Source organism: Pantherophis guttatus, chromosome 7 (assembly GCF_059756535.1).
Source record: "Pantherophis guttatus breed Tessera chromosome 7, ASM5975653v1, whole genome shotgun sequence".
Lineage (NCBI taxonomy): Eukaryota > Metazoa > Chordata > Lepidosauria > Squamata > Colubridae > Pantherophis > Pantherophis guttatus.
In genome coordinates, this window is record NC_142069.1 from 37,476,227 (window position 1) to 37,502,257 (window position 26,031).

The following is a 26,031-nucleotide window of genomic DNA, read 5'->3' on the forward strand; positions in this document are numbered from 1 at the left end:
AGCCAGCCATTTCTCTTTTTCTTTTTCTCCAACCACCTTAAAGAATGCTGGATGTTAACAGCTTTAACGAGAGTTAAGTTTCATTTTCACGCCCTATTAAGCACAAGAGCCATCTTCTTCCTTCCTTCAACCAACTTCCAAAAGTAACAATTTAAGCATGGAATTAAGGGCTTGTTACTTGCGATTATCTGCTCTCCTGTCTTCACTCTGTATGCATGGATAAACAACTTAGATCTCAATAAAGATTGCAGAGACGGTCGTGACTTTTTTTTCTGCTTAAAGCAGAAGCGCCCTGGATCTCGGAGTTTCACCGGATTTCCTGGGGAGCTCTCACCTTCCTAGCCCCCAAAGCTATTTCAGGGGCTTTCGGGGAGCTCTACCCCTATCCGATCGCTCTCCTTTCCCTCTTCTCCTGAGGGAAAGGTTTTCCAGCCCTCGGACAGCTGATTTACGCTGTAAGAACGACTAACAAGATCACAAGGCTGGCGCTCCAAGAAAGAGTGTCCAGCAACGTCAGCGGTGCCGGTGGAAGTCGACTTTACTCATTATTGATACAAGCCTAATCCATCCTCACTTGCTTTTTAAGATATGCAATCTAATTCATAAAACATGTATTGTTAGGCCCTAACCTTAACGTTTAATAAAATAATCTAATATTGTTTAACGACAATCAATAGTGTTGAATAATTACTAATTATCTGAAATATTCAGACTAAAAATAAAAGAAATTGAGTTACCTGAATAGAGAGTAACTGACACAAATCAGATATGTACATTATTACAATTAAGAATCAGTATGTTTATAGAAGAAACAAAATTGCTTTTATTCAAAGAAATTAACAGAAGAAGCAAAGAGGAAGACTGGTTCAAAATTTGTTTAATTTTTCTCATGTACAAATAGAGAAGTGAATAGTTATCATAAGGAATAGGCTGGAAAAGTACAGAGAAATGTTGCAAATACATGATAAATTCAAATTGTTTTCTCCAGTCAGAAGTAAACATACGCAAATGATTTGCTATCATACATCAATAATGGATGTTATTTTTTTATTTCAATAGTTTACATCTTAGTATAGAACCATGATGAAGTAATGGCTGAACAAAAGCTAGTGATATAAAGCAAAATCAATAGAAGAAATAAAGCTGGTATGAGAACCACAAGAAATTGTTAAATAATGATTTCAAGTATTTTTATTTAAATTAATGTTGCTATTAAGGAAACAACAAATAATTTTCTATTAGGAAAAAACCCTCATAATATAAATAAATAAAATATTAATAAAAACACTCAGTCACCTCCGGCAGCAATAAGAATTGTACTGTACATCTTGAGTCTGGCTTGTATTTGCACTTGTATACATTTTAAAAGGCTAGTAAAAGTCAACTAAATAGTATTACTTTAACAATAGATATACATATCCCTTGTCATCCATTGCTAAATTCTGATTTTCTTGTGCCCCTTAACTTGCTTTCAAGTCAGCAAAGCAAATTTACAGTGAGCTTTACAATATGTCATTTTCAGTCATGTATTTTCTGTTTTTTCAAAAATGTCCTCATTCTCCTGAATTTCCATTGTTTCCTCGTCTTCTCCAAACATCTGTTCTTTCATGGTTCTAAATGTGAGGGATTTGGCAGCAACCTGTGCTGCTAGACCTGATGTGAAATTAAAATCTGTAGATATATGGAGTTCAGCCAACCTTTGTTTGATGGAAGACTGTTTATTTTCAAATGACTCTACCATACTTACATCTACAGCACTTTGTTTAGATTCCTCACCTTCTCCATTGCACTGGGAACATGTTCTTTTTTCAACTTCTGGTGAGGCAGCAATAGCAACAACTTCATGTTCATTCACTTCAAGGCCATCAAATAAATATTCCATCTTTTCTTTTTCATTTTTGGGAGCTTTCATTTTGTGGTCAGAAATGGTTTCTTCTCGATTTTCATTTTTGCTACAATCCTGCTTGTCTCTGTCTGAATTTTTAAGTAATTCTGATTTTGGTACACAGTTCTCTGAAGTAGAAGTGTTCATTGCAGCTTAGTAAAGAGAAAAATAAAATAAATACTCTAAACAACCAATACACAAAGTTTTTGCTTTACTTTAAAAAAAATAACATTTGTATTTTACATAGAGGATGTAAGACTGTAAATGCTGTAAATCATATTTCCTCTCAAGAAATAATTGAAGACAACATAATAAATTGTATATACCCGTATTTTTCAGAGTATAAGCTGCACTTCCTACGCCCCTAAAAGTGAGTGGAAATGTCTGTGCGTCTTATACAGCAAATGTTGCCAAAGCTCCGCCCACCCGCTGACTGTTTTTGGCCTCCACATGTTGTGTTTTCGGCCTCTGCAAACCCCATTTTTGGCCTCCGTACGTTGTGTTTTTGGCCGGTTCCAAGTGGCAGGGATCCCTGCTGCCAGGAACTAGCCAAAAATGCGACCTGCGGAGGCCAAAAATGGGGCATACGGAGGCTGAAAAGGTGACGCACGGAGGTGGCGATGTGCTGTAGCAATCCCCGCATCCTGGAATGGGTCTAAAACGGAGCGTGCGGAAGCAGAAAATGAGACGTGCGGAAGCAGAAAATGCAACGTGCAGAGGCAACGATGGGTTGTGGCAATTCCCAAAGCCGGGAACAGCTGATTGGCGGTATTCTGGAAGGCCGATCCAACTGCCAATCAGCTGCTCGTGCTGAATCAGGCTGCGATAACGTGTTGAAGCTGATCAGGCTGTTTGCTGAAGGACACTAGCCAAATGAATACCGATGGATGCTGGTAGGCAGAGACAGAATTTTTTTTTCCTTGTTTTCCTTCCCAAAAACTAATCTATGTCTTATACTCTGGAGTGTCTTATATTTCAAAAAATATGGTAGATTTCTTGTATATAATCAGATTACATCATTCAGAAATCTCCTGATGAACAGAAATTAATTTACAAAATACAAATTCAGATAAATTGGAACAATTTGAATAATTTGCTATGTAAATGAAGATTGCAAATACATCATGATTTATCATGGTCTATATTAAAGATAGTTACATTATCATTATTATCTACCTTGATCACTAAAGAGCAGTTGTTTCCACTTTTGTCTTTCTGCCTCTGAAGCTTTAAATCCCAACACAGATTTCAGTTCCTGCAGCACTCTCTTAGATTCTTCTCTTTCACGTTTTTGTCTTTGTCTGTCTTCCAGAGAAAAGTAATAAAAATCATCTCTCTTACACTCGTCCATATCTATATCATCAACATATGCTTCAAGTTCCTGAAGAAAAGTCAACAAATACTTGGTTTGAATTATATATTACCATATCCTGGAAATTATTAGCATTCTTGATCATCTATTAATTTATATTTTAAAGCAGCAGATTTCAAATTGGGTTAAAATTCGAAAGGAATTTTCTGAAATACTTATTTCTAGAATTTATTTATCATCTTATTCCACAAGGAGTGTAGGTAATGTACACCATCTGGGTGATGAAAGAAATACAAGCAAATATCTAATATAATATATATTATCCTGTCATCAGTGGCTCCACAGTGATCAATCTTCAATGACCTTCTAGAAAAGCCAAGGAACTTAGATAACCATATAGGGTTTTATAGGAAATAATCAGCACTTTAAATTCTACTCAGAAATACATCATTAATTAATGGAAGTTCTAAGAATGCTTGGTTAGCCATTGTATTTTTGAACCAGCTGCAGTTTCCAGACAGTCTTTAAGAACACCTCATGTAGAGCAAGTTACAACCATCCAGTTGCAAGATGACATGGTCATGAGAGTCTATCCTCAGTGCATCCTGTTCCCTGTAAGGCTGCAATTAGTGTACCAATTGAAGTTGGGCAAGGCCCCTTAGTGCCATAGTTCCTCTAGCAGGATCTGAGTCTAGAAGAATCTCCAAATTATTGGCCTATCTCTCCAGGGGAGCACAATCTGAGAGTCAAAATTTATATTATCTTATCTGGAATTAAGAGTCACTCTATCTGGTTTGGGTTGAGTCCAATTCTGAACCTGATACTCTTCATTCATTGAAGCCACCAAGGACTGGATAAAGACTTTGCCATAAACCCTATTTAGCCCAGGGTGAAATATATACCTGAGAATCATCTGTACACTAATAATACCTTATCCTAAACTGGCACATTACTCAACTCAAGCAAGATGATAGCCAAGGCAAACTAAATTCAGTTCAGTTATTACATTTCTATAATGCAGATACACAGATGCAGACTACAGAATTTCTAATGACTGAAATCATAAAACAATCTACTCAAAAATTGTTTACTATTTTCAATTCTTTATATAAATTATGTTCCTATTACTATCACAATTGACATATTTTTTTAAAAAAATGCCCCATCTTAATTTTTACCTTCAACCCTGGGAATAAATACTTTTCAGCCAAGTAATAACTGGCATTAATATTATAATTTAAATTATAATTCTTTTTAAACACTATTCAGCGATACTAAGCAGGAATAATTACTTCTTTTGCTAATATATAGCAAAAATAGCAGGGTATAAAATGGATTTGATAACTATTTCTATCCTGTTAATAGATACAGGTAGTTCTTAATTAGCAATCACAAATTTGACCGGCAACTTTGTTGTTAAGCGAAGCAGTCACTAAGTGAAACTGCAACTGTGCTTGCGTTCTTACTTCAGCTTTCCTTTGCTGTGTGAACATGTGAAATAGAGTGCTGCATGAAGTGGGCACCACTGAAACATATTTGACGAGTGTAACTCTGCATATTTGAAGTTATATATATATATTCCATAGCAGAAAACTAGTAATATTTGTTGAACATATTCGTAAATAGTTCAAAATAAAAATTAAGCTAGATTTGTCTCTTTTCCACACAAAATATATTTTCTCTGCTCTACCCTCCAAATAGGAAGTTATTTGTTACACAAAAGATGGGAAATTCTGGGGGTTGATACGGTTACACAATACTGTTTCTGAATTGAATAGAAAGGCAGGATGCAAACTGACAAATATGCACTCCATTGATAACACACTTAATCCCTCCTAGCTTAAAAACCAAAAAGTTTGTTGCAAAAAATTATAGCAGTTATTAATAGTGATTTTCCTATCTGTATGCATGAAGAATAATCACTACATTTTATTTTGTGAATAAAACCTTTCTAGAGTTCTATACTATGATTACCTGTTCTTCAGGAACAGGGTCTTTGTCTTCTATATGCACAGTCGGCTGCTTTAAAGGTACCATAGTGCAATGCTTGTTTTCACAAGATGGTTCAGATTTACCTGGAAGTAAAAAAGTATATCATAAGATTGGAATATTTGGAATAATGATATAGAAAGATTTTCTTAAGGAGATATTATGATCAGTTTTGTTCAGATTGGTTCATCAGTTTTGTTCATTACAATCTATACTTCCTGTTTTATTCCAGCTTTTCAATGTGATCAGAATCAGAACCTTTAAATTAGACTTGGTCCAGACACTGTACCTAAAGCCAGGAAAGCTCTTTCAAAAGGCTTTATTACATTTAATATTCCAGTTTGTTTTTAAATTGGTCTTCCTGGCTGAATTGTGATTCCGGTGAAGAGAATTATAGGCTCTATACATGATCAAAGACTTGTGTGTATTATGTCTTAGTGACTTTCAGTTAAGAACAGCCTAATTCAGCAAATCTATTACTGCAGGAGGTATGGTAAATGCAAGATTCCTATTTATTTATTAATACAGAAATATTAATAAATTGGTTTGGAAAGTAGTAAAATACCATTCAAATTGACATCTGTAGCAGATGTCAATTTAACTTCATCATCTGAGGTGACCAGAATACAAATATTCAATTGAATTTAAAATTAATCAATCAGAACTCTATGCATTCCCTCAGATTAAGCCTTATTATTGAATTATAACCCACAAAAATTGCCGCAAAACAAATTTTAGCTAGGATTAGATCATTACTCTGTTTTCCCCAAAATAAGACATCCCCTGATAAGACATCCCCTGAAATAAGACATCCCCTGAAAAGCCCAATCGTGCTTTTGAGCGCATGGCAATAAGGCCAAGAGCTTATTTCTGGGTTCAAAAAAATATAAGACAGGGTCTTATTTTCAAGGAAACACGGTAATAGATGAGTACTACTATTTTAAAGTTTTATCTGCATAGAAAATTTGCTATGAATGCCTTTAATTATATCCTCATGTCAGATGATACATTTTGTGCATACATGTGCACACACCATTCATCAGGAGTGAGGACCTTTTCTTTTACATCTAACCCAAACGATGTGGCTTTACAGATTCCTCTGTCCTAAACCTTCATTTTTTGTTATAGGCATTTTCATACCCTATGAAAATGGTATACCTTTTTTATCTGAATTTCTTCGAATCATTTTTTCCACCTGAGAAGTAGCCTCTTCCCAACAACTATTGCTAGCATGCATGTGAGGTTGAATCAATTTAAATTTTTGATCTGCAATTTGGTAGGCCTCCCAAGTTAATTCTGGGCTTTCCTTGGAATTCATAACCTTCTCAAGTTCATCCTCAAGAATTATCATTCTGTAAAAACAAAAAAGAAAATCTCAGACAAGTATTTCAGAAAAAATAGGGAGAAAATTACAATTGGGCTGTATTGGGATATAACACTTAGAAGATGCCTAATAGTTTTGATCAGTAAACAAAGGTTATTAGCCTATTATGAAAAAAAAGTATGCAAACACAGCAAAAAGAACCAGAACATCAAAGAACAGAGAATCTCATGGCTTAAAGTCTTTCTTTACATAGAATTGAAGAATCTGCACTGATAAATTCAAATAATAGCAAGACTGAAGAGAAAGACATCCAATCATAACTAGTGGATTTAGCAGTTTATATAACATATTGTTCAAGCGAAAAAAATACCTCTTAGTAAACTATATCATAGAATTAAAAATCAGCTTTACTAGGAACAATTTATATCCTGTGACAATACCTCTAATACTATCAAACATCAACATCTGCCTATCCCAGGTCCTTGGCCAGAACTCAATAGATGGATAAAAATGCCAAATCCAGTTGTGGCTGATTATGTGACAAACCTTAATAAAAGCATTTAAATCTCCTAACAGGTCTAGCACAAAAGAAAAGGGAAAGCATGTAATCCTAAGGCTTATAGTAATTCATTCTCAAATTGCATATATAAGATGATCAACACAAAATCAACTTTTATGGAAAATAAGATGTTAATATACAAAAAAATAAATCATGAACAGTAAGGAACAAGCAATGGAGAAATACACATACTAGCATTTGGTAGAGCAGCCTTGAAGGCCTTGGAAAAAATATTCAGATTTGTCTATACCAGGGGTGTCAAACTCGATTTCATTGAGGGCCGCATCAGGGTTGTGTTTGACCTCGGGGGCCGGGGTGGGTATGGCCAGCTTGACGTCACTTGTATCAGGGGCATCTGTGGTGGCCCAAGCGCTCTGCCAGCAAAAATGGGTTCCAGAGCTCCATTTTCAGCTGTGATGGCCTGCCGCCCTCTGCCAATGAAACGAAGCTCGGAGGGGCCGCATGCATGTGCTCCCCCAAGCTCAGTGTTCACTGGCAGAGGGCGGCAGGAGGCCATCGCAGCTGAGAATGGAGCCTGGGAGGGCCACACGTGACCATCCTGAGCTCCATTTTCATTGGCAGAGGCACTGTGGGCCAGTCCTTTGCTGTTTCTAGGGCGGCCTCACGAGCCATATCTAAGCACCTCATGGGCTGGATCCGGCCCCTGGGCATTGAGTTTCACACCCCTGGTCTATACCAACAAATATCTGAACAGTACAAACAATGGTATTTCCTGTGACACTCTATGAAAGTGAAAATTAAATTTTGAGGAAACAGGGTAGGACCGAGATGGTGAACCTATGGCATGCATGCCACAGGTGGCACATAGCGCCCTCTCTGTGGACACGCGAGCTGTTGCCCCAGTTCAGCTCCACCACACCTATGTGTTTGCCTCCTGCCAGCCGGCTGGTCATCAGGACTCTGCTGCACATGCGTGGAGGGAGGGACATGTGGGGGGAGGAGCGCGAGCAGTGGGGCATGCGCCAGGAGTGAAATGCTACCGTTTCGGACCAGTTAGGCCGAACTGGTAACGATGGCAGTGGGTGGTTCAGAGAACCGGTAGCGATGGCACCCCGAGGCTCTGCCCACCAGCCCGGTTGTCATTACTTCCTGGTTTTAACCAGGAAGTAACCTGTTTTTTATCCTCTGTTTGCATATGTGCAGAGGGTCCGCATGCGCATGTGCAGCGTGTGCACTTCTGAACTGGAAAGGAAGATAAGTAGATTTCACCCCTGGCATGCGCATGCAGTGGGGCTGCGTGCATGTGCAAGGGGCTGAGTGCATGCGGGGGGTGCATGCATTGCATTTTGGGAGTTTGGATGTGTACACACGCATTTGCACGTGCATACGCTTTGGGCACTCAGTCCGGAAAAGGTTAGCCATCACTGGGATAGGACATGTAGGTACTCTTTTCAACTTTGCTGTTAGGGAAGATCCTGAGAATGCTGATCTTGAAAATACTGTGCACAGCCAAGAAAACTAAATAATGGCTCATCAAACGAATCAAGCCAGAGTTTTCACTTGAGGCACAAATAATGAGGCTTAAATTATCCTAACCTATTAAGCAAACACCTAGATCTCTAGAGAAGCTCTAATAGTGGGAAAGGTGGAAGGAAAAAGTAGAACGACCAGCAGCAAGGTGGATGGACATAGTTAAGTGGCAGTTGGTGCATTACTGGAAGACATGAAAGGCAAATTTAGGGTTAGATAGTCATGAATAAAATCTGTGTGGTTGCTAAGAATTGACACTCATGTGATGGAACATAATCAATAACGAAAGTACTTGGAAGGGCTCAAAAAGTGAAAATTAATGCAAGGACTGGAAGTAGCAAGTTTTGCTCCTCATATGGATTATGACTTAGGTTTCCCAGAAAGTTTAGAGATAAGTCCTTAAATTCCTAACAAAATGAAGAACTATATATATATATATATATATATACACACACATTTCTTTTATACATAAGGGGTTTATCTCACATCCTTTGATCTCTTTAAATTGTTAGGTCAACCTTGTGTGAATGAGAGGGTTCAACAAAGTGGTGAGCAATGTAATACCTGCCATACAGGTATTTATTTTTAAACCCTAACTAAAAAGTAAAGCTATATAATCAAAACAGATTTTTGTGTCTTTGAATGAGTCTTGTCTCATGATGACAGCCTGGACAAGTCTATAAAGTTTTCTTGGCAAGATTTTTCTTGGCAAGGTTTATCAATGCTTTCTTACTGGGGCTGAGAAAGAGTGACTGGCTTTGTGCCTAAAAAGAGCAGGACTAGAACCCATGATCTCTGGGTTCCTAGTCTGGTAGGCTGCCATTATATATGTTATATATATAAATAATTGTTGATACATGTATAAATGCATGATATAGAATTATTTCAGGAAAAGTTTAATTAAATTCAGTGAACTGATCTGTAAGTAGGCTGGCACAGAGTTGCATTGTCAATTACCACTAAACAAGTGAATGAAAATGGCTGGCAATAATAATTCTGAAGGGTTAATATGAACTATACTGTTGATGTATCTGACCACAGAAAATTGGTTGAAGAAAAATAGTACTACATTTGTATTTCTTAAGTGGAACTCCAATTTATGATGAAATTGACTGTTAGTAGTAACAAGTTCCTTAAGCATTTTACACACAACTCTCACACATAGAAGAAAAAAATATTAATTAGATTAATTTGGAATGATAAGAATAAGGAGGTAACAGTAATAACTATCTACACCAATCATGGTAAAAAAATTGAGTTATTTTTAAAAGTACAATAACTAAAACTAGAAACTAGAATTATAACTATGAGAAATTATTCCTATCTTTAACTTACTCATTCAGTAAGGCTTTTAGATGGAGTTGCAAACTGCGCACAGCAGTATGGAGATGGCTTAGTGATCCTGATTTTGGTTTAGCTTTGATTGGACGTTCCAAGTAAGATTGATGATGTGTTTCAAAATACCGGTAAAATTCATAACTCCTTTTAAGTTCTTCTAAACAAGCAGCATGAGCATGTGGCAGACCTTGAATTATATCAGAAAAGATACAAAGAGGCAAACGTTCTGGTGTAATCTGGCTCTTGAGAGATGCATTAGTGGGAGATAACAGAAGAAGTAGTCGCCTAAAGAATTCAGAACTTTGACCGACCCAAAGCTGAAATAAAACCTAAGAAACAAAAGGAATCAATTGTTATCTACTTTTCCTATTTTCCCATGAACAGTATATTTAAGCAAAGCAATAATATTTAATAATATTAAATATTGATCTATCCATTATAACTATGCAGATCCCTTTACTCTATCATCTCCCTCCCACAAAAAAAGGCTAATTCTTTTGGAGCAGAGATTTAACACTTCCATATACAGGTAGTCCTCTCCTTATGATGGCAATTGGGCTCAGAACTGCTGTTGTTAAATGATATGGTCATAAAGCACATCAAATGATCATACCGCTTAGTGAGAGCAATTCTGTTGTCATTTAATAAGGACAGTGTAGATTTGTAAATGAGCACCTCACAAGACCATGACTTCTTACTTCCTGCTGTCTTCCCCAATGACTGCCTGTGGGAAGTTGGAAGGGATTGTCTGGCATAGTGATCATGTGATCACAATTTGCGGTGATGTAATCATACAGGGGGTGCCAAGTACCCAGACTGTGATCGTGTGATCCCAGGGATGGTATGACAACTGAAATTACAGGGATCGATTGTAAGTACCATTTATTCAGTGCTGTCATGATGTTGAATGGTTGCTGAATGAACAGTCCTACCATAAGACTAGCTGTATAAACATAGTAAAAATGAGGTAATATTACATACAGTATATTATAAATTATTTGTAATTTATTTTACACACTGAGTTTCTTTTGTACAATAGTACAAATAACATGGGGAAAATTATTTTTTGTATCAATTTATACTGAAAATTAAAATACTCGTTCATAATAAAATCATCCAAAATAATACTTATCCACCCAAAATGCATTATGCTGTAACAGCTTAATTGTGAACAGAGTACATCCAAAGGTTCTTCTTGTAAATTGGAATGGACAACAAATTATAAACATTCCTATATGACTTATTCAGAATGTTATGAAAATCAGGAACTTGTAACAAGCTAAAGAAAGAAATGAATGGATTGGTTCCATGATTTGATTCAAAAGACTAGGCTTGTCAAATTATAATGACAAGTACAGTAAGCCATGAACGCTGCTCATAGTGTAACCATGAGTCATGATTAGGCTTATTCAGATCTAAACCATAATATGTCTTAGCATGAACTGAAAACAGATTCAAAGAAAATTACAAAAATCATATAAACCTAATGTATTTCAAACTTTAAAATAATAGTATAATCCAGGATCATTTTGTTTTGTTTAGCTTCTACAGGCTGAAAGCAATGATAGAATAGTTGATAGTATGATCAGTGAAAGAATACTAGATTACCTTTAATGCAGGCAAGCTGAAGCCATCAGTGAGGTTGTGTGCTTCTTCTTCAGATACTTGCTCTTCATTTAATCCCAAACCAAGCTCCTTAAAAGGCACTACACATATATAGTTTGTGACATTGTCACTCTCAGAATTCAGTGGGTAAGTTTACTTAGTGTTAAGGTTGTTAAAGAACCTTTTGCATCACATGCAATATTGACAAATATTATGGGGAAAGAAATAATTTATCTACTTTATAAAATTAAACAGCTAACAATATAGTTGCCGATGTAACAATTTTAGTTTTACTTCAAACAACTTGCTGGAGCAAAAACAAACTGGGTATAAGATTGTGAAATAAGATAATTTGAGTGATTCTACAGATTTAATCGACTAAACATTTGAATGATTACAGTTGTATGGCAACTTGAGAGCAGGCCAGGGATGCTTTGCGAGTTGACATTAATCATGTTATAGTCACACCAAACTCCGGGGTTTCAGCTTGAAAAATCATTAGCAGAGAATCAGGATCTCATTATTTCTAGTTCAAAAACTGAACAAGTTTATTAGTTACCTAAGTTTATATGTGATATAAAATGCCCGCTCAACAAAGATAGACGAACTTCCTTTTTGAAAAAGATATATGAATAGTTTTCAGTGAAAATGGATTGATTATAAAACAGCAAATGATCAAATTGAAAGGAACTGTTAAGAGAAAGGGTGGAATATTGAACTTTTAAGTAAAAACTTGGCAATTTTCCAAATTCTTCTTGCATAGCAGCCAATCACTGTCGTATGCTAATTTCCACCCCCATAATCTATTATTTTTAAAAGGATATTGTTTAAGCATATATAAGGTAGCAAGTCTTGAAGCTCTGAGGTTGGCTCTTACTGATCGATACACGGCTTTTCGAAGACCAATCAGATGCTGACAAGGATGTTGTCCACCTTTATTATATGGGCAAGCAGCACTAACCCTGTCAAGCAAACTTGAAAAGTAAAATGTGATACAACTGTACAGATGTCCTAAAGAATTATAAAAATATAAATATAAAACAATAATGTAGTCTTTTCTCTGAATTTATAGAATATATTTTCATATATCCTGAGATATTATTTCAATTTACAAATTGAACTATTATGTAGCAAATAAGCCATTTACTAAAATATTGACTACTAAAATTTAAATGAAAAAGCACTGGGGCTTGGAATTCTACTTTCTTCTTTCCAATTCTGTAAAATCAACAGTCCTGAAATTCTTCATTTAAGACCTATTAATTTGGATCTAAACTGCAAAAGGACTTTTAAATTTATTTGGCAATGCTTAAAATTATAAAATTAACTATACAATTTAACAAAAAATGGATTTACTTTTAAAACAGCCACACTGTTTCTATCTGAAAATAATTTTTAAAGGATTCAGATAGGCATAAAAGCTTTTGGGGCAGGCATCAAACTGGATTCAATTTCCTTTCTATATGTATGAAAAGAAAATGGATTTTTTTTCAATGTATATATATTTATACTCCTTAGCATAGTAATTCCTTCTGAGATATCTGTTTTTTGTTCACCTTCAAGTTAACATACATGTCCCTTCTTATGGTATTCTCACAATAATGTTCAATGACAACAAAGAAGAATCTCTTTCATATTGCAGCTATACTTTTTGAAACATGTTAACAATGGGATTAACATTCTTTACTGTACATTTATTTTATCAGGAATGGACCTAGGCAGCCTTATACAGGCCTGAATATTTAAAAAGAGAATGCGTATTTGGTAAGTGCAATGCAGATTTATTATCCATGGTTAAGAGAACTGAAGACAGCTACAGTTTTTAAACAAAGTTATCTGAACTGGCAAAAAACAGTTTATTGTCTACATGCGCTTCAAAATAAGTGATCAAATATGCATGAAGTGTATAAGAAAATTTTGACAAATTAGAACTGTTGTTTTGAACCACTGAATTTAAACTTGAATTTCACAGGTTATTTTTTACATTTAATTAGAATGCATACTTGTGGGAAACCTGTTGTAAAAATTAATTCCCAAAAATGGGGGTCAGGGACGGGACGGGACGGGACAGAGAAATACTCATAGATGGTTCAATCTGTCAAATAATCTATTAATAATCAATAATTATTGAACTGGAAGATCAATGTGCTTCTATTTGTGAAATAAAAAACAAACCTTAAAAATGTACATTTCCCTTGTACACAACATATTTATGTGCTAATATAAAAACAAATTAGTGTGTATTCATACATGAAAAACATCTATAGTGAAGACCTAGTCCATTAAACCTTGATAATAGGTAGCTAGATGCTTTACTATAAATATATATATAATATATATGTGCATATTGCACTTGGTATTTACATTTCAGTAGTCAAAGAGTTTACTCATTCTTGTCTCTCTCAGATATGATCCAACAAATACTAACTCAAGTCTCCTTGACTGAAAAGTTTACACTGTTTAGAAATTATGTCAGAAGTTAAGATGCCAAACAATACATTTGCCCTTGTTACAATATTGTATCACCTTTCTATACATACAGTAAGCTTGATTTGAGGGCCAGGAATTCACTTGTTATATCAGATAAAACTGCATAAATTTAAAAAATCTGAGATTGAATTTGAAAGGAAAATTTTCAACACCATTCATTAATTTAAGATTTGAAAAATGAGTGCAAATCAATTCAGACTCACAGAGTAAATCCCCTGGAAATTACTTCAGTTTCTTGAATGAGTCGCAATGCTTTCCTCACAAGGTTAGTGAAGGTGCGGCAATTAACCACTATATCTTCTAGTTGGAGATGACATTGTTTAAGAGATATTTGCAACTTTGCAATTCGTGTTATATCCAAACCTCGCATAGTTAGGTAAACCAAGAAAATCACTCCCAAAATTAATCCAAGGAATCCACTCCATAAAGAAGGAATCGTCACCAGTGTACTGATGAAGAGAAATAATAATGAAATATCCCTGCAAAAAAAAAAAGCACAAGACATATCTAAGTATGGCTTGATTTTCAAAGTTCTGATGCTTATTTTTACAATTAGTGATCCAAGGTTATATTTTTAAAGAAAATTCACACACAGAAACATAGATCTGAGGATATTACATTCTCCTCGGTGTTTCTACTTAGTCTTTTTGTGTGACACATATTCCTTTTCAAAATCTTTAAAAATTGTTTCCTGAATACCAATCCATTCCATTAGTCATATAGATTGGTAGAACTATTGACTAAGTGTGAGCAGTTAACAACAGCCTTGAAATGGAAGGTTTTGAAACCAGTTTAAAAGGTGGTTTTGAAATTTTGGATTTCAAAATTTTGATTGATTTTGGATTTCAGCCTAAGATTTCTACACAGAGTATTTTTCAAGTGCAGATATAACTCTCGCTTTAAATTGAAGCAAAATCAACTGGGCTTATCTGCAAGTGGATATATTTCAATTTTAATAATTAAAAATGAGAATATCCATGCAAAATAAAAGTTGCATTTAGGTGATTAATTGTCTGGGCTTACAGAACTGCAGTACAATTGCACTACCTCTAGCCATTTTTATCACTAGCACAAAAAATTAACTGCAAATTTCTACTAACATTCACCTACAGGGAAATACACTTTGTTCTGGATTTGATTTGTATTTTTGCAATAAATTTCTCAACTAATTAACGATATCCAGCATATTTTCTTGTTCTTAAATTGTCTTAATTTATTAACAAAGCTTTTTCTAATAACACATCTGATGAAGGTTAACAATAACAAGATACAGACCATTTAAAATGTGTTTAAAATACATTTAAAATGTATTTACTGAACCAATATATATTTTCAAATGTATGATATAAAGAGTATTGTTCAGAAAAGAAAGCTAGCAAATGTACAGCTTTCCAAGTTCTCAGCAAAAGGACTTACTCTGACTAATTTACTTGAGAGTAAGATATATTTAAATAGTAAGCACCCATAGATTTCCTTGTGTTTCTAGCTCAGGCAGAAGTGTCTCTTATGATCTATTTTATAAGCAAAAGTTAAAAACTGTTCAGCACTCCAAGGATGTCTTCCAAAGTTTCCACTTCATTTTACACTTGATAAGTAGTGCTAAAGAATCCTTCACCAGCACAGAAGCAATTTATTCACTTTTACCTAAGAGTAAGGGCTATTTAACTCAATGTGCCTTACTAAAAAGCATGAATATGCTTACATGTGCAGAAAATTCTGTGTGAGAACCTTAATCTTTATTCAATTAATATTATTTTTTTTGCCTAACTCTTCTTTGGAGTGAAACTTTTGGGTAGAACATATATACACATACATATGTTTAGATGTGTCATATACATGCTGCTGGGAGAAAAATGTTATCCAGGAATTAGGAATCACAAAAAGAGAAAAGTTAGCTAGTAATTGGAATTTTAATGTTTCTAATTCTTTTTCAGGGAAGGATGTCATAAATTCAGGGTCATTTGCCTGTTGGGAAAATATGATAAAGCAAAACAAACTCCTGCAAATTAGCAAGGAATACATAGAGATGTAGCCAATACCAAAGTCATAAAATAGAATATAAAACAAACGGAGAAAACAAACTAAATAATACTTCTATTCACTGGGAGGCCATGTGCGCAAATACACTTCCTCTAACAATATATATAATATATTCACATAACATGTATATAGCTCAAGTGAATACCAAATATTAGGAGTTGCTAGGGAGCATAGTGTTGGAAGATGTCCATGTTCCTGCTGTTTGAGCTGTCCTGCAGACAGGATACTAGGATCAAATAGTTCAATCAGTTCAACATCCTCCTGTAGCAAAACTTCCTGTTGCAGGATGGTGCCGAGTGCCTCTGAACGAAAACCAACATCCTTATAGCAGAGGGAAGAGAAAAATATATCAATCGATCACGTTCATGCACAAAAGCAAGCATTAAACTTAAATCATTTGTAATTCCATTTTTATTACATACTACCAGTGCCACCAACGTATGTTTAATTTAGCCATCACTCATAATCTTCTCCTAGTGTTTATAACTTTAAATTTGCACAGAAGAGTGGGAGGAAAGAAGAAAAAGTAAGCAACATGCAGCTGTCTGTGTTGAGGAAAATTGAGAGGCCCATGAGTTCCTGAAGCAAATATTTAAAGTCTCTGACTGACTAGTTAAAGACAGAATCTGGGTGCTAGAAAGAAAAATGCCAGCTTGGTACACTTCCTGCTTTTAGGCTCTGCCTCTAGTGTAGCAATACTGTATCAGGAGCCACAAATATTTGTGCCAAAGATTATAGCAGCTCTGGACCTACTCAGCCTGTCTGATGGGTTTTCATTTGTTCAAACAAATGAAACATGGATCTTTATTTTCAAGGATCTAGACTTCAAAAGAGATGCACAGGGCTATGCACCCAGCAATAACCCTATAGCATTTTCTCTTAACAGTGCTTGCCTCGTCAACTGGTAACATTTCAGAGTGGGAAAGAATAACTGAGGCAGGAGACAGTAATATGTGTAGAAGTGATTATCTGAAATTGCCAGCAAGCTGCTCTTCTAACATCAATTTTTGGATGAAATATGATTTGCAAGATTTTTACATGAAGATCTGTTTTACTATTAATACCATATTTATTTTGAAAATAAAAATGAAAGCTACAAAAATTAAAAGATATACTTATTAGCAGCTTCATTCGTAAAAGTAATTATGTTCCTAACACATATAAAAATGATTCTTAAACAGTTAAGACAGTTTTAGTTCCCTCACATCTAGATTATCTTCTATTTAGATTTAAACACCAAACAATTCACTTTGAAAACTATGTAATATGATCAAGAAATGCTTAATAAAAATGGGGAAATATTTAATAAGGAAATTTAATAAGGAATATAAAAATATTAAGGAAAATGGATGAATTGTTTGAAAGGAAAGTGAGCTGGTAATAACAGGTGCTTACCAACTGATGAAGCATATCATGTCTTTTCTTATATAGGGAAAAAGGAAGCCAGCTTTTTAATCTCTCAGCTAGGTTTGACAGGATGTCTTTCTGCAAAGAATTAAAAACTGTCTGATGTCTTAAATATATAAACAGTCTTCATTACTTTCATCTGAACATTATTTGCATTCAAACCAAGTTCAAAGAAACCATACTGTAAAGCAAGCAGGCCATAACATATTAGAGATCAGTGTATGGATTGTTGGCAGCACACCAAGTTAATGTATACCAAGTCAAGAAGTTTTTAAAATCATAAACAGAGTACTGAAAGTGGTTTTTATAAATTATTATATTAAAAAAACCTATAGATTATCTATGCACTTTAATAAATCTATTTAATAAACAAATTTACAATTCAATAAGACTACCCAGCATCTTTAATGCATAAAATCTTTTTCTAGAATGATGTATCAATTAGTTAGCACTTGAAAATACAGCAAGCCAATATTCTCTCAATATATACCAATAATGATTATCCCCTTATTAAGTTATTTATGTATCTTGGAATGACATCCTTAGATATAATTATAATTGAAAGGATAATGACAAGTATTCTATTTATGCATAAACAAAGTTTATGTCTCCCAATCTCTCTCTTTGGAAAAGAACACCTCTTGTCTTCTGCCTGAGATAAGTTGCACTGATGCACATAAATTGTATGTCTATTTTATGGAGAGCTTATCCACACTATACATAAATATCCTTGTAAGAACCACTACCACCACACTTCTGAAGGACTAACATTCAATACCCATCACAAAGTATTTCAAACCTTTGCAAATAATCAGAAATTTTGTGCAACTTTGTATTTTGTAATGGTCTTTAGAAAACATTGACCACAGATTCACAATCTTCACCATCACAGGGACCAGGTAATAACATCTTAGAGTCCCCGAGATGCAAAACTGGCTCAAACCTTCATCATTATCTCTCAGTAAGTGCATTGTTCAATTTTGCCTGCTAAATTCGTATGTAGATATGCTGCTGAAAAGGGGGAAACAGACCTTGCTCTCTCTCATCAGTTCTGTGACTCCACTATCAATCCTAGAGCCTAGATTCTCAAAATACCACTACCAAATGTCAGATACAAAATTAATCCATTTAAAGGAACGTATCAATGAGACCCTACAGAAAAGTTTCATCTGTCCCACTACTTCCTCTGCTAGTGTTTTTACCTTTTTGGCCAATCAACAGGATGGCTTATGTGCAATGTATGATTTATTAGATTTATATCCCGCCTTTTGCTCAAGAGCTCATGGCAGCATATATATCATTCTTAATCTATTTTTCCCTCATAACAAATGAGTTAGGTTGGGCTATGAGATAGTATCTAGCTCAAAGTCATGCAGTAAGCATTTGTGCCAGATTGCCAGAAGAGGGACTTAACTTGGGTCTCCCTGGTGCTAGTCCAACAGGTACCATTCCTCCTAAGCCATCTCCCATTGGGAGGCTTTGACAAATTGTTTTTAAAAACAATTCCTAATTTTGCTACTTTAACCATAACCAACACATCTTATAAAGAAGGGATGTGATTACATGTAATTGCCCCTGACTTTTGCTATCTTGTCACTTATCCAACCGGCCAGAAATAGTTTTTTCTACTGTAAATAAATCCCAATAGTAGACAACTAGCAATGATTTTTATAACTTCCCATAGGAAATTAAGTCACTTGTAATTTAAAGAAAAGTTTTCTGTAAAGAAAATAGAAGGGAAAAAGAGATGTAAAGACTAGCAGACCAATAAAACTGTTGAAGGTTTATTGTTTCCAAGGGGAATGTCACTTTAAGTAATTGTGAGTGGGAAGAGGGCTAAAGTCCCATGGAAGGAAGAAAAGTACAGCCATGGGAAAATCTACCCGATGCAGGTAGCTTTGTAAAAACCTGAGGAAAAGAAATGATCATATATGACTAGCCAAGAGGAGAAAATCCCACTGAGGATGCCAGCCAGTCAGCTTAACTAAACCCCTTATCTATAATTAGGAACTGAATGTAACATTAGCATTATTCAATATTTGGTTAAACTACTTAAATGAAACACTGTATTAGAGCATATATCAAGACTGCCTCCCCCTTTTTTTGCAACACATGTTGCCATACAATTCTATAAGCAACAAACCATTAGGGAGAAGAGGTCTAAAAAAAGAGGGGAGAGAAGTAATAGTAGTTCCAGATAAGAAAAGAAGGAAATGAACAGCTGGGCAAATCTAGCAATCAAGAAAAATGAGGGAAGTTCGGGAAAAGAACCTGATGCTTTTAGATTCAGAAGGAAGAAGAAACTGAAAATTGGGAGGGAGAAAATGTAAGGAATGAAGCTAACCTGTAAGAACTGGTGGTTCCCAGATTGAACTGTTATGTCAACATAGGGCACATCTTTTCTAAGGCAACTCTTCATCTATTAAGGTAGGAGGAAAAAGCCTAGTATGTATAATTAAGAACACTGGCCTACATAAATACTTTGTTTACGGATGCTACAGCACGCAAGTCTATGTGCATATGAGTTTAGAGTGCTTTCAATAAAGGAACTCATCTTGCTGAGCCCTGTTGGGAAATGTTCTGATAAGTAGGCCTAATCCTGAATGAGAGTTAAATGTCTAAGATCTGAGATTTGTCTTGAGGAGCATGATGACAGAGAATTAAAACTAAAAATATAATTAATTGTTGGAAAGTTTGAGTAATTTGAACTAGTTTGGAACAAAGAGATACAGGTAATCTTTGATTTACAAACATTCATTCAGCAATCTTTCAAAACTGTGATGGTACTGAATGAAAGGACTTGTATAATCAGTTCCTAAAGTTACAGTTGTTGCAATGCCCCTGCAGTCACCATCTGGGTGCTTGGCAACCCATCCGCACCTTGGATTCGTTGCCAAATGCTCTATGACCATTTAATCACTACTTCCAATCTTCCCTGCTGGCTTCCCCAAAGTCAAGGGGAAACTGTTGCCTGGTGAGAGGATTCCCTTTTGCCTCTGGGGGCTAGCTGAAAAAGTTCTGTGCTGAAATCAAAGCTGGATTTTGGCTCAGGGTATTTTCAACTAACCCCAGTTCAAGAGGCTTCCCTCTCAAGCACTGGGGGCTGACTGAAAATGCTCCTTGCTGAAATCCAAGCAGGATTTTCAACTCTATATCTTTTTAAATTTGTATTTGTATGACTATTTATTTTTACTTGGTCTTCAAAATTATAAGTAATAAAGTCACTGAAAAAAGGTCTGGAGAACAAAGAAAAGAAATAAAAACAGACAATCAGACAAATTGGTAGGTGCCAACATTTGTCATATGCTTACTATACTTTTCATTTTTGCTTTTTAAGAATGAGGAGCCAGCTGAAGTGATGTATGGTGGTAGTATGATGCCATCATCAAGATATACAGGCTCAGGATTTCCAGAAAGATTGGTTTATTTCCAGAATTTGAATAGAATATATATTTGTTTTTCTGGTATATTAAAAACAAATGAGGGCTTTAACATTTGTTTCCAGTTGTCTATCATTGAACAGAAACTGCAGCTTCATTTTTCAGCAATACAGGAAAAAAAGGCATCAGTTTGACTATATCTGTATTTAAAGAGATACAAAAGTGGCATGATAGGGTATTTTTAGCCAATATATTATGTTCCCAACAGAATAATTTAGAATTTAGAAATTATGCAAAAATAAAAATTTATAAACTGTGCTTATTACATTGCAAGCAAACAATTTGTAAGATTGTTACTGTGCCTGTTAGCCTAATTTTATTGATACTGCATCCCACTCAAATTCTTCAATCGAATATTACAGATTGTACATGATATGGGTATCACCAATCCAAATCCCAAATATAAGCCCAGATCTTAATGTATTGGGTATACAGCAGATCCTTCATTTTTAAGATATGGCTATAGTTGCAACTCTTTTTTTAAACTTATTTCTGTATTTTTTAGATTTAGATTTTTTTTTATCCTGCCTTAATTATTTTTATAAGTAATTCAAGGAACATAACCCAATACTCCTTCCACCTCCTCTTTTCCTCACAACCACCACCTTCTGAGGTGAGTTTGGTTGAGACAATGTGACTGACCCAGAGTCACCCAGCTGGGATTTCAAGCCTAAAGTGGGATCAGATCTCAGTTTCTACTTGGTATCTTAACCACTAAACTGAATTGATTCTCTTCTTTTTCGTGCAATCCATCAGAGTTTTCATCATCTCATCATATCTCTGCTAAAATGAACAGATCTTGTTTTTACTCCAAATATATATTTTAAACTGAAAGCCTTCAGACTGAATTTGATGTATACAATAAGCTTATTTTTAACTACAGGAAAATAACAGGGAATTAGATTCCAGATTTCTGATCTATAGTCTCACAAGATAAGTATAGTTGCTATTTTGCTTAAAACAAAAACAGCAACATGCAGGGGTTGTATTATCCATGGGAACTTCTGTTTTGGAAATGTAATGCTAGAACCCAGGAAAAAATACCTGAAATTAAGAACCAGTAATTTTGTGGGTAATTTTGTACCATGAAGATACCTTAGCTATGTGGCAAACCCATGTAAACTCCAGTTCTGCCTGCGTTGTATTGTATCGCCAACCAGAGAATAAACTGCAACAAAGCTTAGGATCCATGAATTCCAATATAAATATATTAGAATTTACCACTGATCAATCTTTCTCAAAAAAGTAATCATCATATTTTTTGCAGTATAAGATGCTCTGGACCATAAGACACACCTAGCTTTTGGGGAGGAAAAAAAGAAAAAAAGAAATCTGCCTCTGCCTCCACCTCCCAACAATTTGCCTCCTTGCAGACAACAGCCTGGTCAGCTTCAGCACAGCCTGATTTAGCACAAGCAGCTGATTGGCAGTTGGATCGGCCTCCCAGAATACTGCTGATCAGCTGTTCCAGGCTGCAGGGATCGCCACCACCCATCACCGCCTCTGCGCGCCCCATTTTTAGCCTGCACACGTCCCATTTTCAGCCCATTCCAGGAGGTGATCACTGCCGCCACCTATTGGCGCCGATCACCCCCACTGCCGGTGATAGGTGGTGGTGCCACCGATTCCTACCGATTCCCACCGCCTGGAACGAGCCGAAAACAGGATGCGTGGAGGCCACAAATGGGGTGCATGGGCACGATAGGCAGCAATCCCCGCAGCTTGGAACTTAGAGAGGAAGCCGATCCAACCGCCAATCAGCTGCTTGTGCTAAGTCAGCTGTGCTGAAGCTGTCCCGGTTGTTTGCTGTTTGCTGCAAGGAGGCAAATTGCTGGGAGGCAGAGGCCGGTGGGTGTGGGCCAGTGGGGCTTCGTCAACATTCGCTCTATAAGATGCACAGACATTTCCACCCACTATTTTGGGGGGGGGGGAAAGTACGATTTATAGACTGAAAAATATGGTACATAAAGGAGCCTAATAATCAATAGTTCTTTAGAACTTTCAGTTGGAGTGTTTACATTTTTTCTTTTCCAGAAACATCATTTTCTTTTCCTCATTCTACACACATGTATTCCAATCTAATTAATGATTCCAATCTAATTAATCATGGTCATTTCAATAAGACTTTGGTACCTGAGATTTCTTATTTGCCATCCATCCATCCTTTTATTTCCTTTAATTTTGGACTATGGGCTTTAAGGTAATGAAAATAGCACTTTGGTAATAGTCGAACTGGAATAAAAAATTATGAAAACTGGTAGAACTGCTTATTATTTCATAATAGTCCATATTTCTCTTTTGTCCACAAAATGCTTGTTTTGGGGTTCAAATCACTGATCTCTTCTGCTTTGGCTGCTGCCAAAGAAGAAAATATTCATTAACTCTATCTCCTAGATGAGACTGAGCTCTTTTAGAACAACTGAAAACACTGCAACACAACATTAAGGTCTAATAACATGGATAAGATAATAAAAAGTAGCAAGTGTCTTCCCAATTACCACAACTACCCCAAAACACAGCAGGCAAAGATACAATGTCTAATACTTGACTTTAGTAGCTCCTTAAAATCTAAACTTCTGAACAACTAGCATAATGGATCCAAAAGCAATGGCATTAGCCAACAAATACACTATGTCGCCAACAGTGCTCACAGGCAAACATAGGGCAAGTTTTGTAAAGATAACACATTTTTAAACAGATACCTGTTATCAAAATTTTCACAGCAGATTATATAGTGTATAACACTACCTACCTACCTCCTGAATAACACTTACATCCATATCTTTTGGTCCCTCTTTGGATGTGCATTCTTCTGACTTCTGCAACAATGGTGAGCATATTTCAAAATCAGTATGCCCCAGATCCTGTAAGTACTGATAAAGTGGTGAATTCTAAAATAAAAATTAAAAAAAAGAAAAGAAATAAGTAGCTTGTTTATAAAGAAGAGCTGGAAATAATTATTATAGTTTACTGAAATATTACAAAACGTTAGATGAAAACAATGCATCTCGGAAACAAAAATATCAAGAAATGACACTGGCTACTTTAAAAGCCAACTGCAAAAACATAAAGGGAATCCAGGTTAAGTATAAGAAACCCTGTTCTTTATTGGAACTACAGATAGTCCGCAACTTATGACCACAATTAGGACTGGAACATCCATCACTAAGCAATGTAGTTTTTGAGTTGCATCCAGTTTTATGACTTTTTCCCCAAAAATCACTGAGCGACCCAGGTGGATATTAAGGGAATCCAGTTTCCCCTATGGCTTTATTTGCTGGAAGCCCCTGGAAAGGTCTCAAACGGCAGCCACATGACCCTGGGATGCTGCAACTGTTGCAAATATATTATGATTGCCAAGTGTCTGAATTTTGATGATGTGACTGTGGGAATGCTGCAGTGGACCAGTTATAACTTTTGAAGGGTCATAAGTTGAGGACTTACCTGTAGACCTATTCCTGGAAGGAGGAGTTCCTCTGATGAGATTGAGAAGTGCATAGAACTTTGGAAAGGCTTTCTTAAGTACAAAAGAGAGGTGAAAAAATTAGGCAGGACATTTATGACTTTATCAGCCTGTCTGGGAAATCAAACATGACTAGATGAGTTAAATCTACTTTATTGTAAAGCTACATAAATAGAATCTTGCAAGTCTGAAAGTACAAAATTTCCCACTGCCACATTTAACTACTTGATCCATTAGGGCAGGTCCTTCCTAATTTTTTTTTCTCTGACCATTACAAGTATTGGGGGCTCATGTTCTTTTATCTGTGTCCCAGGCAGCATCTTTTCCGTCCTTTCCCCGAGTTCATTCCCATAATCCATTTTTTTAGCTACTAGCATTTTCTAGCTACTATTTAGTTGATATTAAAAGTACATACACCATACAACATATACTTAATTTTCATATTAGTTATTGCCTTTCATATATTTCATCATGGCAACAGGATAATGCATAACTGCCAAAGCCCTCAATTAGCATTTCATAGTATACTTCACTGAATTAGTCTAACAATGGAATAGTCATTAAATATGCAAGATAAAAAGCTATAAAATATTTTTACAGTACAATGCTGTAGCCAATTGTTCTTTTGTTTTAGGTTTGCTATGCTATATTATAATACCATGAATAAAGACTAAATGCTTCCAAAATAAACTGAAATAATCATTCAACTACAATGCAAAAATAAAAGTTAGCAGGTAGGAAAGAATAAGCACACAAAAGATTATGAAAAAGGCATTTAAAGAAAAACATCATAAAATTTACTATTGCTTTTTCCACATTAATATCGCTTTATTTAACATATTGAATGCATTCCATAAAAAAATACTTATTTTTTTAAAAAAATAATTTGCAACTAAGATATAAACACGAACAACTATCAAATGCATTATCATAACTGCCTATATTTAAGGCATACCAAGAACATTTCTGCTGATGCAAGGTAAAGGAAATGACTAAGACTTTCTCCATTAGGTCCTCCCTACTCCACCCTAATTTATCTCCTGCATACCTAACCTTTTTATTAATGCTTAATTGCATAAATTTACAAACTGCTACATATTAAAAGCCCATTATCCTTGTTTAAAGCCATAGTAAAGATGGATCAAAAGTTAGAAGTTAAACAACACTCTTCAAGAATTACCTTCACCTGTCTTGTGAGACATATTTTAATTGCTAAAATAAATGCATCTGAAAGTTTATGCTAAAACACATGTCCACAAGACTTACAGGCAAAATGAATCTTGTCTCCTGGAAAATATGATTCCACCTTTCTCTTAAATACACTTCCAGGGCATCCGAGATAATTTCTTCCACCTCCCCATTTCTTTCTACTTGTCTCTCCAGGGTGACTGGAGCAGAAAATCTGAAGTATAAATCAGAGAAACTGCACCTATACTTTCATCCAAGTACATTTTTGTGGCATCGAAGCAGAAGCAGCCAGAAGCAGCTCACTAAGATGTTTCTTCTGTTCCTGTGCAATAGGAGGAACCCAGCATCAGCTGATAAGATATGAAAGGCTTTTAGAAAGCTGATGCTTAAACGAAATGATGCACGTCAATAAAATCTTTTGCAGATCTTGCCAAGCAATTCTATTTAAAAGACTTAGTCATACGTTCTTGGAGCATAATCATCTTGGTTTACTTATCAGC

General features: G+C 35.5%; 1 protein-coding gene across 14 annotated transcripts in view; it reads right to left on the minus strand.

Moving 5' to 3' along the window:
• Positions 1–861: 861 nt before the first annotated feature.
• Positions 862–26,031, minus strand: part of VEZT (vezatin, adherens junctions transmembrane protein) — a 31,274-nt gene continuing 6,104 nt past the window's right edge. For 2 of the 14 annotated variants that reach the window (XM_034403494.3, XM_087873976.1), the window contains exons 2-12: positions 23,637–23,771; positions 17,429–17,518; positions 16,179–16,354; positions 14,197–14,472; positions 12,328–12,477; positions 11,507–11,654; positions 9,896–10,227; positions 6,345–6,538; positions 5,172–5,272; positions 3,062–3,266; positions 862–2,037 (exon numbers count right to left, since the gene is read on the minus strand). In XM_034403494.3, coding sequence (XP_034259385.2) covers positions 1,523–2,037; positions 3,062–3,266; positions 5,172–5,272; positions 6,345–6,538; positions 9,896–10,227; positions 11,507–11,654; positions 12,328–12,477; positions 14,197–14,472; positions 16,179–16,354; positions 17,429–17,518; positions 23,637–23,771 — 2,322 coding nt within the window. In that variant the 3' untranslated portion in view covers positions 862–1,522. Of the gene's footprint in view, positions 2,038–3,061; positions 3,267–5,171; positions 5,273–6,344; positions 6,539–9,895; positions 10,228–11,506; positions 11,655–12,327; positions 12,478–14,196; positions 14,473–16,178; positions 16,355–17,428; positions 17,519–23,013; positions 23,113–23,636; positions 23,772–24,324; positions 24,398–25,609; positions 25,763–26,031 lie in introns of those variants that run through there. The other 12 variants (XM_087873973.1, XM_087873978.1, XM_087873974.1 and 9 more) reach the window with 9 other exon arrangements.